The sequence below is a fragment of the Bos indicus genome, chromosome 25 (assembly GCF_029378745.1).
Source record: "Bos indicus isolate NIAB-ARS_2022 breed Sahiwal x Tharparkar chromosome 25, NIAB-ARS_B.indTharparkar_mat_pri_1.0, whole genome shotgun sequence".
Classification (NCBI taxonomy): domain Eukaryota; kingdom Metazoa; phylum Chordata; class Mammalia; order Artiodactyla; family Bovidae; genus Bos; species Bos indicus.
Genome location: NC_091784.1, coordinates 36,507,650 through 36,521,778, shown reverse-complemented (window position 1 = coordinate 36,521,778; position 14,129 = coordinate 36,507,650). Strand labels below are relative to the sequence as shown.

Here is a 14,129-nt window from a genome sequence, read left to right as displayed (position 1 = left end):
GAAAACTCCATGCTGAGAGGCAGCTGAGTGGGTCAGAGGAGACATCAGTCTCGCCTGTCCCTTCAGCTCTGCCCTTCCCGCCTCTGGTCACTGTTTTTTGTCAGGATTCTAAGGCTGTGCAAAGGCCACGTCCCTATGCTGGCCTGCCACTGCTCAAGGACATGGCTAGTGGTGGGGGAAGGAAGGAAGGGTGTGGGGTCTGGGCAGCTTGGTGGACAAAGGAGAACCCCACAGCAGCCTCCGGGGTAGGAGTAGGAGGGTGCAGAGCAGGAAGGGCCCATGTGTGACCCCCGTAAGCTTAGTCATATATTCCATTTTCTGACCTCCTGGGCCCAACCAAACCCACCCCTTTCTCAACATGGACACAAGAGGTTCCCAAGCCCAAGTCCAGTTTTATTTACACTCATCTCCAAGCGCATGATTTGGGGATAGGTGACAGGTCTCAGGGGAGAGGGTGACGGCCAGAGAGGACAGGGATGGGTGCAGGAGAAGAAAGGGATGGCCGGGGGGGGTGGGGCGCTCTTCCAGTGTCCTCCATGGGCTCCCACGTGTCCCTGCACAGACGCAGGGATGCCGTCTCCTTCAGGATTTGGACTTGGACACAGCAAGTCCGATGAGTCCAGCCAGTCCCGCCACGCCCAGGGCCATGCCTCCAACGATGGCCATGCCCACTAGTCCATCTGGGGAGAGGAAAAGGGAGACTGTCACGAGGCCAAACCCAGTCCCTGCGGCGACCTGGGCTACCACCTCACAGCCTGCTGCTCCTTGGCAGAAGACGTGCCTGTCTCCCTGGAGTCCTGGTGTGAGGGCCCCTGAGGGCCGGGGAAAGAAGAGGGTTTGAGGAGGAACTGCCTGGAGGGCACCATCTGAAGAGAGACCAGAAGGCCCAGGCACGGGGGACAGAAGAGAAGTCAACAGAGTGGAGAGGGACCCGGGGATGCTGGGGGCCAAGGAAACATGAGGGCAGGGAGTGGAGGGAGGCAGAGGGGAAGAGAGGACGGCCTTCACCTTTCTTCATGGCCTTGTCAATGAGCCGTTCCAGTTCTTTGGCCTGGTTGTTCTGCGGCTCTGTCTGCAGCAGCCCTCGCACATACTTCAGGGCCTTTTCATATTCCTGCACTCAGGGAAAACAACACACCCCCCCTCAGAATTCCATCCCTCCGCCTGCCCATCAGAGGGGCCTTCTCTCCGCTGGCCCTGGGACTCCTCCCTCTCCCTCCACCCCCTCCCTCGCTCCAGCCCCACCCAGAGGAGTAGAGTCCACAAACCACCCCAACTGTGTGGGGGTGATAAGCTGAAGGAGATAACAGCCCAAGGCTTGGGGCTGCACCCCAGTGCTGACATCACTTTGCTCCCCACACCCTAGGCACCCAGACCCTCTGTCTCTCGCCTTCCCTTAGTGTCCTGGCCTGCTTTCACCTTGCACCTCTGTACCCAACACCACCCCCTGCCTACTACCCTCTTTGGCCTGGGCTCTACCCTGGAGGAGAGAGATGAGCGGGTGCTTGGCCATCCGGGTGGGCGGGGGTGGAAGGGAGTGGGAGAAGGAAGCGCTCTGCTTTACCTTGAGCCGGTAGTTCCCCACGGCCAGGTAGAAGACGTAATCCCGCTGCTCCTCTTTGCTCCCTTTGGGCAGCAGCTCTGGGGAGTCGGGAGGAAGGAAAAGGGTAAAAACCCCTTCTCTTCCTTCTTAGTGCCCGTGTCCCAGACACCCCCTCCACTCCCTAAATTCACTGTCCTGAGCCTCCACTTCAGCTCCAGTCACTCCGGGCTTCCTAGCCAGACCCGTGGGGCAGCATGAACCCCAGCCAACACTGAGGTGTATGCAGCCCCCATATCAACACTCCAGTCAACTCTGGTTCATCCAAGTGAACTAAAAGCAAATCAGGGCACTGGACAAGCCAAAGGCATCTCTATTCCAGTTGCTTGCTGCCCAGACTAGTGTTCAAAATAAGTTTTCACACCTTCTCTTTTTAAAAAAACAGCTCCAAACTTGCCTTCAACTACCCCTCCCTGAAAGATCCCACCTAACTTTCTAAGGTCAGTGACTTCCCATAAGGTTACGTGTTCAGCTGTACTCTGTGCACTAGAATTTGTTGCTAAGTTGGCAGGTGTTTATACAGCTTCCCAAGCATCTGTCTGTCTGCTCAACTAGACTGGCAATGTTTAGAGACCACTTCTCCAACTGTGTCCTACTTCTCAGGAAACCTGAGAAATACACAAACGGAGGCTGAGATGGTTTGCATTCAGGAAGATTCTTACTTTTATGGATTTACAACAGGCATCTTTGGCTAGTATAGTGATTGTTTATACACCATTACTTGACCAAGAGAAAAGGGGTACAGAGAAATTTAAAGGTCAAGTATTGTGGCCTCTGACAAACGGTGACCTATCCAAAGTTAAAGGAAACAGGATTCTGATCAAAAAAACACCATCTGCTCCCAGGTTTTGAGGATGGTCTTCTGGACTTCTACACGACTCCCCCCAAAGGTTTTCAACAATAGCTGCTAAAGAAGCAACATGGTGAGGTGTGGGGGCAGACATGACTGGGACACATGAAGACAGGAGCTTCTGGTCCCAATTCAGCCATTAATTAACCAGCTGTCTGACCTGAGACCAGTCACTTTCCTTCTGTCTAGACGACCAGATCACCAAAGTCCCGCGGGGACTGACATGCTATGACTGTCTGGCAAAACACCAATGAGGTAGCAAGTAGCCAAAAGCACACTGGGAGAAGTCAGACTAAGTATAGCCCTTTCCTGCAGTGAGTTTACTGGAAGATAACTGTACTCTGAGATCCCATGTTGAAAAAGGACCCCCACACTGGAGATGGAGGGAGCAAACCAGGCCAATGGTGGCAGAGGATGACGATGGCAAGTTGGGAAGGGGCGTTTGGGGAGTCAGCCTAGCACCTCACCCTCCAGCAGAGCAAGGCCTTTACGGATGTCGTCGTTGTACTTGCTTCGCACCAGGCACCAGGCATATTCAAACTGCGTGCTCTTGGACACCGAGCCTGCTGCCTTCTCAGACTTAAATTTCCTTTCAAATTTCTGCCACAGGAGAGGAGAGGAGTCATTTAGAAGCGAAGGGGGCAAGCCGAACTCTAGCAGGACCTGGGTGTCCCTGTTACCCATCTTCTCCTTTGCCACACCCCCCCGTTCGGGTCTTGGGGTACCCGACCATGGGGTACCCCAAGTCCTGCAATCTTCATCTCTGGGACCCAGGCATTCCGCTTCTTACTGCCGGGTCGTCTCCTTTGTCTCCTTGCACCTCCCCTCTCTGCTTCCCTCCCCCTAGTGGTGCCGAGTGGAGATGCCACCTGGTGGCGGCCCCAGGCACCGCTCCCGGAGCAGCTGACCCTGGGAGGCTGGCCTGAACAGTAAACAGGCTGTCAGAACAGCTCAACAACAGACCAGCCCACGCGGCCCCTCGTCGGAGACTGCTTCTCTCAGCCCCACCCTGCCTAGTCTGGACCCTATCTTATCTGAAGGAAAAAACCGTAATAAACCTGCCTATTTCCTGTTAGAGCTACAAAGATTGAGACATCCCCTACAAGGGACTTAGCGCTGTGCCGGATTGAGTGATACGTGAAACTTTACGGTGGTCGCTGTGTTCCCCCGCCACTGAAGGAGCACTTAAAATCAAGTGCCCGCATCCTGACCTCGAGCTTCTGAGAGAACCTAGCACCCGTCAGACTCCAGGCCCCGAGTCTGAGGCGTGGTGGCATAGGAAACTACAACTCCCATTAGGCTCTGGGGCAAAGTGGACCCTCTGGGCAAGAGCCGAACGCTACTGGGGCTGCCGGGAGCCGTAGTTCGGCTTCTCTAGGCAAAACTGATGCTGGGAGGAGAGTCTGGCCCCTACCCCTCTCCTCAGGGCCCGCCCCTCCGAATCTTCCTTTTCCCTCCCTCGGAGCCGGGCCTCACCAGCAGGTCCTCCACAGACACCAACTCGTTCAGCACGGCCTCCATGGCCGCCGGCCCCGCAGGTCTCACAACTCAGACGCTACAGTGCCACTTTCTCCATGGCCCATTGACAGGGGCGGAGAGCAACTTCCGGTGTCCGGCGGAAGCGGAACCGCCCTTCCCTACGCAGAACCAATCGCTCCCCGTAGCCGCCGCCGAACCCGCCTCCGCCTACCGCCGCCGCAGCGCGCAGCTGGGGTCACTGATGCGCATGCTCCGACAGATCCCTCTCTCTCACCAGAGCCCGCAGGCCGCGCACGGCGCCTGGCCACTCCTAAAGTTGGTCTTCCTGGGTACCCTGCAAGTGCCTCCGTCTACAGAGGCTACCTCAGTAAAGTACGAGACTGTGTCTTGATGGTTAGCCCCGAGACTGAAAACAGCGTAAAGAGAAGGTGGGGATCTGGGCATGGATCCCGTAATTTTAGATCTAGTCTAACCCTCTCTTTTCCTCCCGCCCCCCACCCCCCACCTCCTTGCTCCCAGATATCTAGGACCCTAGGGGCTACGTGACTTTTTAGTGCCTGCAAGAAAATCATAACTCGTACCAGGGTTTACAGGGCCCGGGCGGACTTAAAATGCAAGAGCAAAGAAAACTAGATCTGTCAACCGTAAACCAGAGACTGGAATACATACTAATGGGGGATGCTATTAATGGGAATTTAAAGAAAAGCTGTTGCTTCTGCTTGCACAGAAGGTCCAATATTTTAAATATTATTTAATAAAGCATCCTCTGGGTGTACTCAAGGGGGAAAGGCCCTTCATGTGGGGTCATGGGCATTAAGGCGCTTGGAAGTGAGAAGCAACAAAACATGGAAAGGGGAAATGCTGCATGGTGCTCTGGCATCTGTGTTCTGTGCAGTGAAGCGTAGGTAGTGACTTTCAAATTCTCTTTACCTTGACCCACAGTGCTCCAGCACACGTGTGAATGTAAGTTCCCTGAGGGCAGAAACTGTATCTTGTTTATCTGTCCATCTCTAGCTCTGAGCACAAGGAAAATGAAATGTTCAAGAAATATTTGTTGAATTGTCAGGAAATAATAGTAATGACCATAGTGCAAATGCAGGGGGTTAGCAGCCAAACACACACCTTTCACATTTGCAAATCCCCTTGAATCTTTTTTTCCTCATAATAGCCTTGTGAGTTAAGGTAGGAAGTTATTCTTTTCTATTTGGCTTGGACAGTTGATATGAGCTCAGTAAACTTTAAGAGAAACCTCAATTTAGGGAACTGGCTCCATAATAGTCAAGGAAAAAAAATTTACATTCTTTCAAAGATGTACTGAGTGCCTAAGTTTGGCTGGGCATTGGGGTGAGCAGAGAGGGTAAAAAGGTGTACATAATATGAAGCAGATGAGTGAAAATAGGGCTGAACACTAATGGCAAGTAGAACTTACCTTCCTTTGAAGGCAGGGAATTTAAGAAAGGCAAAAGTCTACTATTTCTATCAGGATGTTACTTTCCTTGGGTGGCTTGCTACCCCTCATCCATGTTTGTATCTGTTGCCGCTCTTGGCACAGGCCTGGCACGTGGCAAAAGCTCCATCAGGGTTTGTTAAATGTTATTTGTGGGGAGAAAAAGAATGTGTTACATGGCTCAATTCTGTGCCAATGAAGAGATCTTAAGTTTGTTTCTTAGGTCCAGTAAGCACAGCCATCCACCCTGGATTATAGGGGTAAGAAGTAGTGCCTGTTTATTTTACTTCCAAATTACGTTTCTCCATCTTTTTCAAAAACATCTACTTCTGCTTTATTGACTACGCCGAAGCCTTTGACTGTGTGGATCACAACAAACTGTGGAAAATTCTTAAAAGAGACGGGAATACCAAGTCACCTGACCTGCCTCCTGTAGGTCAAGAAGCAACAGTTAGAACTGGACATGGAACAACAGACTGGTTCCAAATCAGGAAAGGAGTACATCAAGGCTGTATAATGTCACTCTGCTTATTTAACTTATATGCAGAGTACATCATGCGAAATGCCGGGCTGGATGAAGCACAAGCTGGAATCAAGATTGCTGGGAGAAATATCAGTAACCTCAGGTATGCAGATGACACCACCCTTATGGCAGAAAGCAAAGAACTAAAGAGCCTCCTGATGAAAGTGGAAGAGGAGAGTGAAAAAGTTGGCTTAAAACTCAACATTCAGAAAACGAAAATCATGGCATCCAGTCCCATCACTTCATGGCAAATAGATGGGGAAACAATGAGAGACTATTATTGGGGAGGCTCCAAAATCACTGCAGATGGTGATTGCAGCCATGAAATTAAAAGATGTTTGCTCCTTGAAAGAAAAGCTATAACCAACCTAGACAGCATATTAAAAAGCAGAGACATTACTTTACCAACAAAGGTCCGTCTAGTCAAAGCTATGGTTTTTCCAGTGGTCATGTATGGATGTGAGAGTTAGACTATAAAGAAAGCTGAGCACTGAAGAATTGATGCTTTTGAACTGTGGTGTTGGAGAAAACTTGAGATCTTCTTGGACTGCAAGGAGATCCAACCAGTCAGTCCTAAAGGAAAACAGTCCTGAATATTCATTGAAAGGACTGATGCTGAAGCTGAAGCTCCAGTACTCTGGCCACCTGATGCAAAGAACTGACTCATTGGAAAAGACCCTGATGCTGGGAAAGATTGAAAGCAGGAGGAGAAGGGGACGAAAGAGGATGAGATGGTTGGATGGCATCACTGATTCGATGGTCAGGAGTTTGAGTAAGCTCTGGGAGTTGGTGATGGACAGGGAAGCCTGGCATGCTGCAGTCCATGGGGTCACAAAGAGTGGGACATGACTAAGCGACTGAACTGACCTTTTTCAATACCATCCAAATGCAAACTGTTGTCACTTTGGAGTAGGCAGAGAGACCTTATAAAAATACAATTCTCAGTTTATCTAAAACCCTTTAATAGCTTCTCACTGCTGTTAGAACAAAGGCCAAAACCTCGCAGCAAAGCCCAGAAGGTTCTCTGTAGTCTGGTCTGGCTCCTGCTCTGCATCATCTCTCCTTCACTGCCTCTCCCTGTCTGTACACTAACCCCACAGGCCTCCTTTAAGTTCTGCAACCCCTAGTGGCCACAGGCCCTCTGTACATGCAGTCCCTGCTATCTAGAACATCTCCCCCCACCATGAAATGCCCCCCGCTTTGCTTATATGACTCATTCATTCATGATTTATTTCACTCAACAAATACGTGTTGAGCACTTGTTATGTGCCAGGCACTGTTTAAGTATTTGGGATCAGCACTGAACAAAGTTCCTGTTCTCAGAGAACTTGCATTTTAGTGGGGAAAACAGAAAAAATAATCAAACAAGTAAATAACTAAAAACACAATAATGGCAGGAGTTTATAAAGTGCTGTGAAAACAAGAAAAGCAGGGGAAAGGGACAATGAGAGAAGAGGATGCTGGTGGAGGAGAGCTCAAAGAAGCCGACCATGGAGAAGTGATACCTGGACAGGGAACTGAAGTAGCCATGTAGGTGAATGAGGAGAACATTCCAGGGAGACGAAATGGCAAGAGCCAAAGCCTTAAGGAAGGAACACATAACAGTTGTTTAGAAAATGAGGGCAGAGAGGTAGCCAGGGGCAGATCGTCGGGGGGCTTGTAGACTATGGTAAGGGATCTGGACTTAATGTGACAAGTGATGGGAAGGCTTTGGAGGGTGTGGGCAGCAGAGTGAAATGATCCAGCATAGAGCAATCCCTCCGGTGGCTACTGGGGTAGCCCCGGCAAGAGACAGTGGTGACCTGGTCTACAGCGGCAGCAGTGGAGGTGAAGGAGTTCAGGATATGTGGTCAGAAGGTGTGGTCAGCAAGAACTGCTGATGGACTGGATGTGAGAGAGGCGGGTAGGATGACACATAGGTTTGTGCCCTGACTGACCTGGTGAATTCCTACTGACCATTAGTTCTAAGCTCTAAGACTCCTCCTCAGGGAAGGCCTTCCCTGGCATCCAGATTAGGAGGGCTCCTGTTGAGAGGCTGAGCACTACCCATCCAGCATTTTCAGACTATAAGACTGTAACCCGCTCATCTTTTCTTAGTGAGCCCTGTGTTTTTGTGAACCACATGAGTATTGGTTTGGGTATGGTAATAACATCTTCCAAGAGCCAAAGACCATTCTGCTATTGTCTCTTTTTTCCCCCACATAAAGGAAGGCTCACATGTGACCTGCGGTCAAAAATCACACCAGGAAGGTAAGAGTTCTGTTTGATCCATGAGGAAACTGAGACTCAAAAAGCTTACTTCATCTCTCCAAGGTCACAGAGCTAGAAGTGGAGGAGCTGGGATTTAAACCTGAGTCCTGCTTCAGCATCAGAGACGAGGAGTCAGTTAAAGAATAAACAGAACAGATACGACGACGTTGTAAGTATGTTCCAAATTTTTATCTTTAAAAAATTTAAGTGTAAATTTGTCATTTTTTTGGTTTTTGTTTTGCACAGTAGAGGACTTCCCTTAAGCAGCAGATGAATGAGGAAGGAACAATTCAGATGAATTCAAAATGAAAACAGGCAAAGCAATCCCAATAATCCCCCTTTTTTTAGTAAAATACAGTAAAATTAAAAACAAACCCCCAAACCACCAACAGTGCCCCTGAGATTGTTGCATAACTGACTTCTGTCTCTTGGCAAGTGGCCTGTGTTTTTAGTTCACACCCTCAGAAGAAATGGAGTGGCCATCATGGTCAACAAAAGAGTCCAAAATGCAGTACTTGGATGCAATCTCAAAAATGACAGAATGATCTCTGTTCGTTTCCAAGGCAAACCATTCTATATCACAGTAATCCAAGTCTATGCCCCAACCAGTAACGCTGAAGAAGCTGAAGTTGAATGGTTCTATGAAGACCTACAAGACCTTTTAGAACTAACACCCAAAAAAGATGTCCTTTTCATTATAGGGGACTGGAATGCAAAAGTAGGAAGTCAAGAAACACCTGCAATAACAGGCAAATTTGGCCTTGGAATACGGAATGAAGCAGGGCAAAGACTAATAGAGTTTTGCCAAGAAAATGCACTGGTCATAACAAACACCCTCTTCCAACAACACAAGAGAAGACTCTATACATGGACATCACCAGATGGTCAACACTGAAATCAGACTGATTATATTCTTTGCAGCCAAAGATGGACAAGCTCTATACAGTCAGCAAAAACAAGACCAGGAGCTGACTGTGGCTCAGACCATGAACTCCTTATTGCCAAATTCAGACTGAAATTGAAGAAAGTAGGGAAAACCACTAGACCATTCAGGTATGACCTAAATCAAATCCCTTATGATTATACAGTGGAAGTGAGAAATAGATTTAAGGGCCTAGATCTGATAGATAGAGTGCCTGATGAACTATGGACTGAGGTTCGTGACATTGTACAGGAGACAGGGATCAAGACCATTCCCATAGAAAAGAAATGCAAAAAAGCAAAAAGGCTGTCTGGGGAGGCCTTACAAATAGCTGTGAAAAGAAGAGAAGCGAAAAGCAAAGGAGAAAAGGAAAGATATAAACATCCGAATGCAGAGTTCCAAAGAATAGCAAGAAGAGATAAGAAAGCCTTCTTCAGCGATCAATGCAAAGAAATAGAGGAAAACAACAGAATGGGAAAGACTAGGGATCTCTTCAAGAAAATCAGAGATACCAAAGGAACATTTCATGCAAAGATGAGCTCAATAAAGGACAGAAATGGTATGGACCTAACAGAAGCAGAAGATATTAAGAAAAGATGGCAAGAATACACAGAAGAACTGTACAAAAAAGATCTTCACGACCCAGATAATCACGATGGTGTGATCACTGACCTAGAGTTAGACATCCTGGAATGTGAAGTCAAGTGGGCCTTAGAAAGCATCACTATGAACAAAGCTAGTGGAGGTGATGGAATTCCAGTTGAGCTATTCCAAATCCTGAAAGATGATGCTGTGAAAGTGCTGCACTCAATATGCCAGCAAATTTGGAAAACTCAGCAGTGGCCACAGGACTGGAAAAGGTCAGTTTTCATTCCAATCCCAAAGAAAGGCAATGCCAAAGAATGCTCAAACTACCGCACAATTGCACTCATCTCACACGCTAGTAAAGTAATGCTCAAAATTCTCCAAGCCAGGCTTCAGCAATATGTGAACCATGAACTTCCTGATGTTCAAGCTGGTTTTAGAAAAGGCAGAGAAACCAGAGATCAAATTGCCAACATCTTCTGGATCATGGAAAAAGCAAGAGAGTTCCAGAAAAGCATCTATTTCTGCTTTATTGACTATGCCAAAGCCTTTGACTGTGTGGATCACAATAAACTGTGGAAAATTCTGAAAGAGATGGGAATACCAGACCACCTGATCTGCCTCTTGAGAAATTTGTATGCAGGTCAGGAAGCAACAGTTAGAACTGGACATGGAACAACAGACTGGTTCCAAATAGGAAAAGGAGTTCGTCAAAAAAAGCCTCTTGATGAAAGTGAAAGTAGAGAGTGAAAAAGTTGGCTTAAAGCTCAGCATTCAGAAAACGAAGATCATGGCATCCGGTCCCACCACTTCGTGGGAAATAGATGGGGAAACAGTGGAAACACTGTCAGACTTTATTTTTCTGGGCTCCAAAATCACTACAGATGGTGACTCCAGCCATGAAATTAAAAGGCGCTTACTCCTTGGAAGGAAAGTTATGACCAACCTAGATAGCATATTCAAAAGCAAAGACATTACTTTGCCAACAAAGGTCCGTCTAGTCAAGGCTATGGTTTTTCCTGTGGTCATGTATGGATGTGAGAGTTGGACTGTGAAGAAGGCTGAGCGCCGAAGAATTGATGCTTTTGAACTGTGGTGTTGGAGAAGACTCTTGAGAGTCCCTTGGACTGCAGGGAGATCCAACCAGTCCATTCTGAAGGAGATCAGCCCTGGGATTTCTTTGGAAGGACTGATGCTAAAGCTGAAACTCCAGTACTTTGGCCACCTCACGTGAAGAGTTGACTCATTGGAAAAGACTCTGATGCTGGGAGGGATTGGGGGCAGGAGAAGGGGACGACAGAGGATGAGATGGCTGGATGGCATCACTGACTCGATGGACGTGAGTCTGAGTGAACTTCGGGAGTTGGTGATGGACAGGGAGGCCTGGCGTGCTGCAATCCATGGGGTCGCAAAGAGTTGGACACGATTGAGCGACTAATCTGATCTGATCTAATCTAATGTGTTACTTTATGTTTCCGCTCATGAGAAACGTTGGGCTGGAAGAAGTACAAGCTGGAATCAAGATTGCTGGGAGAAATATCAATAACCTCAGATATGCAGATGACACCACCCTTATGGCAGAAAGTGAAGAGGAACTCAAAAGCCTCTTGATGAAAGTGAAAGTGGAGAGTGAAAAAGTTGGCTTAAAGCTCAACATTCAGGAAACGAAGATCATGGCATCTGGTCCCACCACTTCATGGGAAATAGTTGGGGAAACTGTGTCAGACTTTATTTTTTGGGGCTCCAAAATCACTGCAGATGGTGACTCCAGCCATGAAATTAAAAGACACTTACTCCTTGGACGGAAAGTTATGACCAACCTAGATAGCATATTCAAAAGCAGAGACATTACTTTGCCAACAAAGGTTCGTCTAGTCAAGGCTATGGTTTTTCCTGTGGTCATGTATGGATGTGAGAGTTGGACTGTGAAGTAAGCTGAGCACTGAAGAATTGATGCTTTTGAACTGTGGTGTTGGAGAAGACTCTTGAGGGTCCCTTGGACTGCAAGGAGATCCAACCAGTCCATCCTAAAGGAGATCAGTCCTGGGTGTTCATTGGAAGGACTGATGCTAAAGCTGAAACTCCAGTACTTTGGCCACCTCATGCGAAGAGTTGACTCATTGGAAAAGACCTTGATGCTGGGAGGGATTAGGGGCAGGAGGAGAAGGGGATGACAGAGGATGAGATGGCTGGATGGCATCACTGATTTGATGGACATGAGTTTGGGTAAACTCCGGGAGTTGGTGATGGACAGGGAGGCCTGGCATGCTGCGATTCATGGGGTCGCAAAGACTCGGACACGACTGAGCGGCTGAACTGAACTGAAATGATGTGTTACTTTCTAATTATACACTTGTGTGATTTGCTGATGAATACCACCCTCCTGTACTAGACTGGAAGCTACAGGAGGGCAGGGTCTGTCTGTTTTGTTCATTTTATGCCCACAGAGCTCAGAGCCTCTACCAGTAGATACTCAATTTGTACTAATTATTGTTGCATAAATGGTTGTTGCAGTTGCTATGATTAACTTTTTGGAAAAGAAACCAGTCAATATATAGTAAGAGCTATATTTCTTGACTAGTAATCTACTTCTGTGGGGGGAAAAAGTATTCAACAAAAGCCAAAAAGAAAAGAAAGGAAAGAGAAGGCATGAAGATATTCATTTCTGCATATCTCTGAAGGTAAACAAACAACTAAATCACCAAGGAATGGTTTTATTAAATGACATTACATCAATATTATGTTACATCAATATAATAACAAACAGCCTTAAAGTCAGTGATCTGGATTCTAGGCTGATAATATTCAAAACAAAAAATTACGACCTTCTCAAATTCAGTCCTGTGAGTGGGCAGAAAAGAAACTGACATTTTTCCTGGTGGAACCAAAACCTAGAACTGATACTTTGTGGCAGAGGCCCTACTTTGAGGACACCAGAAATTGGAGCCTGTTTCGGACTTCTGCCCTATAGCATCTTGTCAGGTCAGCCCAGGAGAAGTTCTCAGCAAACACCCACCAAACAGAATTCCACTATTATTTTTAAAAAGTTAATAGGAGATCAAACCAGTCAGTCCTAAAGGAAATCAACCCTGAATATTCATTGCAAAGACCGATGATGAAGCTCCAATACTTTGGCCACCTGATGCGAAGAGCCGACTCACTGGAAAAGAGCCTGATGCTGGGAAGGATTGAGGGCAGGAGGGGAAGGGGTGACAGAGGATGATATGGTTGGATGGCATCCCCGACTCAATGAACATGAGTTTGAGCAAACTCCGGGAGATAGTGAAAGACAGGGAAGTCTGGAGTGCTGCAGTCCTTGGGGTCAAAAGAGTCAGACACGACTTAACGACCAAACAACAACAATTTGTTATTTATTTGGCTGTGCCCAGTCTTAGTTATGGTATGCAGGATCTAGTTCCCTGACCAGGGATCGAACCTGGGCCCCTGGCTGGGCGTGCAGAGTTTTAGTCACTGGACCACCAGGGAAGTCCCAAGGGTTCCACTATTTGTGATCTAATCTTCAGTGATCAGTCTCCTCTACTTCCCACTTTCATCTACTGTTTAATTAGACAGGAAGTCCTGTCAACCCCCAACTGATTCGTTCATCCATCCAACAAAACATTTCTTAAGGGTCTGCTGTGTTCCAGGCACCCTTCTAAGTGCTGGGTAAGAGAAATGAACTAAACAGACATAAATCCTTGTCCCATGGAAGTCAATCTTAGAAGAAAAAAGATAGCTACTGAATAAATACATAATATCAAGCCACCACTGCCTCCATTCTGTCGTCATACTCTTTAACAGCCTTCACATGTTTTCCTCTTTCAACCCAGCCTGGCTGCCAGCTGCATTTTAAAGTGCAGATGAGACCCCACATCTCCGGATTAAAATACCGTCTAGACTACTCAGGACATGGTTGAAATTTCTTATGATGCATACAAAGCCCTTCAGGATCGCCTCTGCTTACCTCTCCAGCTTCGTCTCCAGGCACCCACGCGCCCTGCACACGGAGAGTTTTCATGACGGCCACCTTTCTTCCACTCGGAATGCTCTCCAACCAGAGCTCTCCATCCACCAAACACCTGAGTCCCTGCGTGGCCGGCAACTAACTGCCAGCCTCAGGGCCGTTACCCTCCGGGGCAGCTCTTATCACCCAGTCCCACAGTCCTTTATGTGGACAGGGACCGTGTCTTGTTTATCTCTCTGCCAAAGGGCAGACACCCAAGAATTCTTCGTGGGGTGAATGAGAGAGTAACGGCAGGCATTCTTAAAAAAAAAAAAAAAAAAAAAGACGTTAAGAACCTCGGAGACATCTGCACTTACGGGTGGCGACTCGGTCGGCCCCGGAGGTAAGGGTGACCCCAGGGTCTGCTCTAGGAGGAGGGCTCGGTCACCCCGAGAACCCGGGAAGACTCGAGCGGGAAGAGCGCGCAGTCTGCGTCTGTGCAGTCTCCGCCCTCTGGAAGGAGGCGGAGC

The 14,129-nt window shown here is 47.9% G+C and overlaps 1 protein-coding gene across 2 annotated transcripts; it reads right to left on the bottom strand.

Moving 5' to 3' along the window:
- Window positions 1–372: 372 nt before the first annotated feature.
- Window positions 373–13,875, bottom strand: FIS1 (fission, mitochondrial 1). 2 transcript variants are annotated; one of them, XM_019988111.2, is made up of 5 exons: window positions 13,621–13,875; window positions 2,918–3,050; window positions 1,565–1,641; window positions 1,009–1,114; window positions 373–680 (listed from the first exon to the last, which is right to left on the bottom strand). In XM_019988111.2, exons 1-5 carry the CDS (start codon window positions 13,672–13,674, stop codon window positions 583–585), a joined length of 468 nt encoding a protein of 155 aa, XP_019843670.1. In that variant the 5' UTR covers window positions 13,675–13,875; the 3' UTR covers window positions 373–582. The 2 variants fall into 2 exon arrangements, with proteins under 2 accessions (XP_019843670.1, XP_019843671.1); XM_019988112.2 differs by lacking the exon at window positions 13,621–13,875 and adding an exon at window positions 3,927–4,083.
- Between the last annotated feature and the right edge of the window lie 254 nt (window positions 13,876–14,129).

Excerpts from the sequence above, each read along its gene's own strand:
- FIS1 (XM_019988111.2), bottom strand. The coding sequence starts at position 13,674 with ATGAAAACTCTCCGTGTGCAGGGCGCGTGGGTGCCTGGAGACGAAGCT. Across the intron at positions 3,051-13,620 it reads CTGGAGACGAAGCTGGAGAG|AAATTTGAAAGGAAATTTAA; the intron begins GTAAGCAGAGGC and ends CTCCTGTGGCAG. Across the intron at positions 1,642-2,917 it reads AGGCCTTGCTCTGCTGGAGG|AGCTGCTGCCCAAAGGGAGC; the intron begins GTGAGGTGCTAG and ends CCGACTCCCCAG.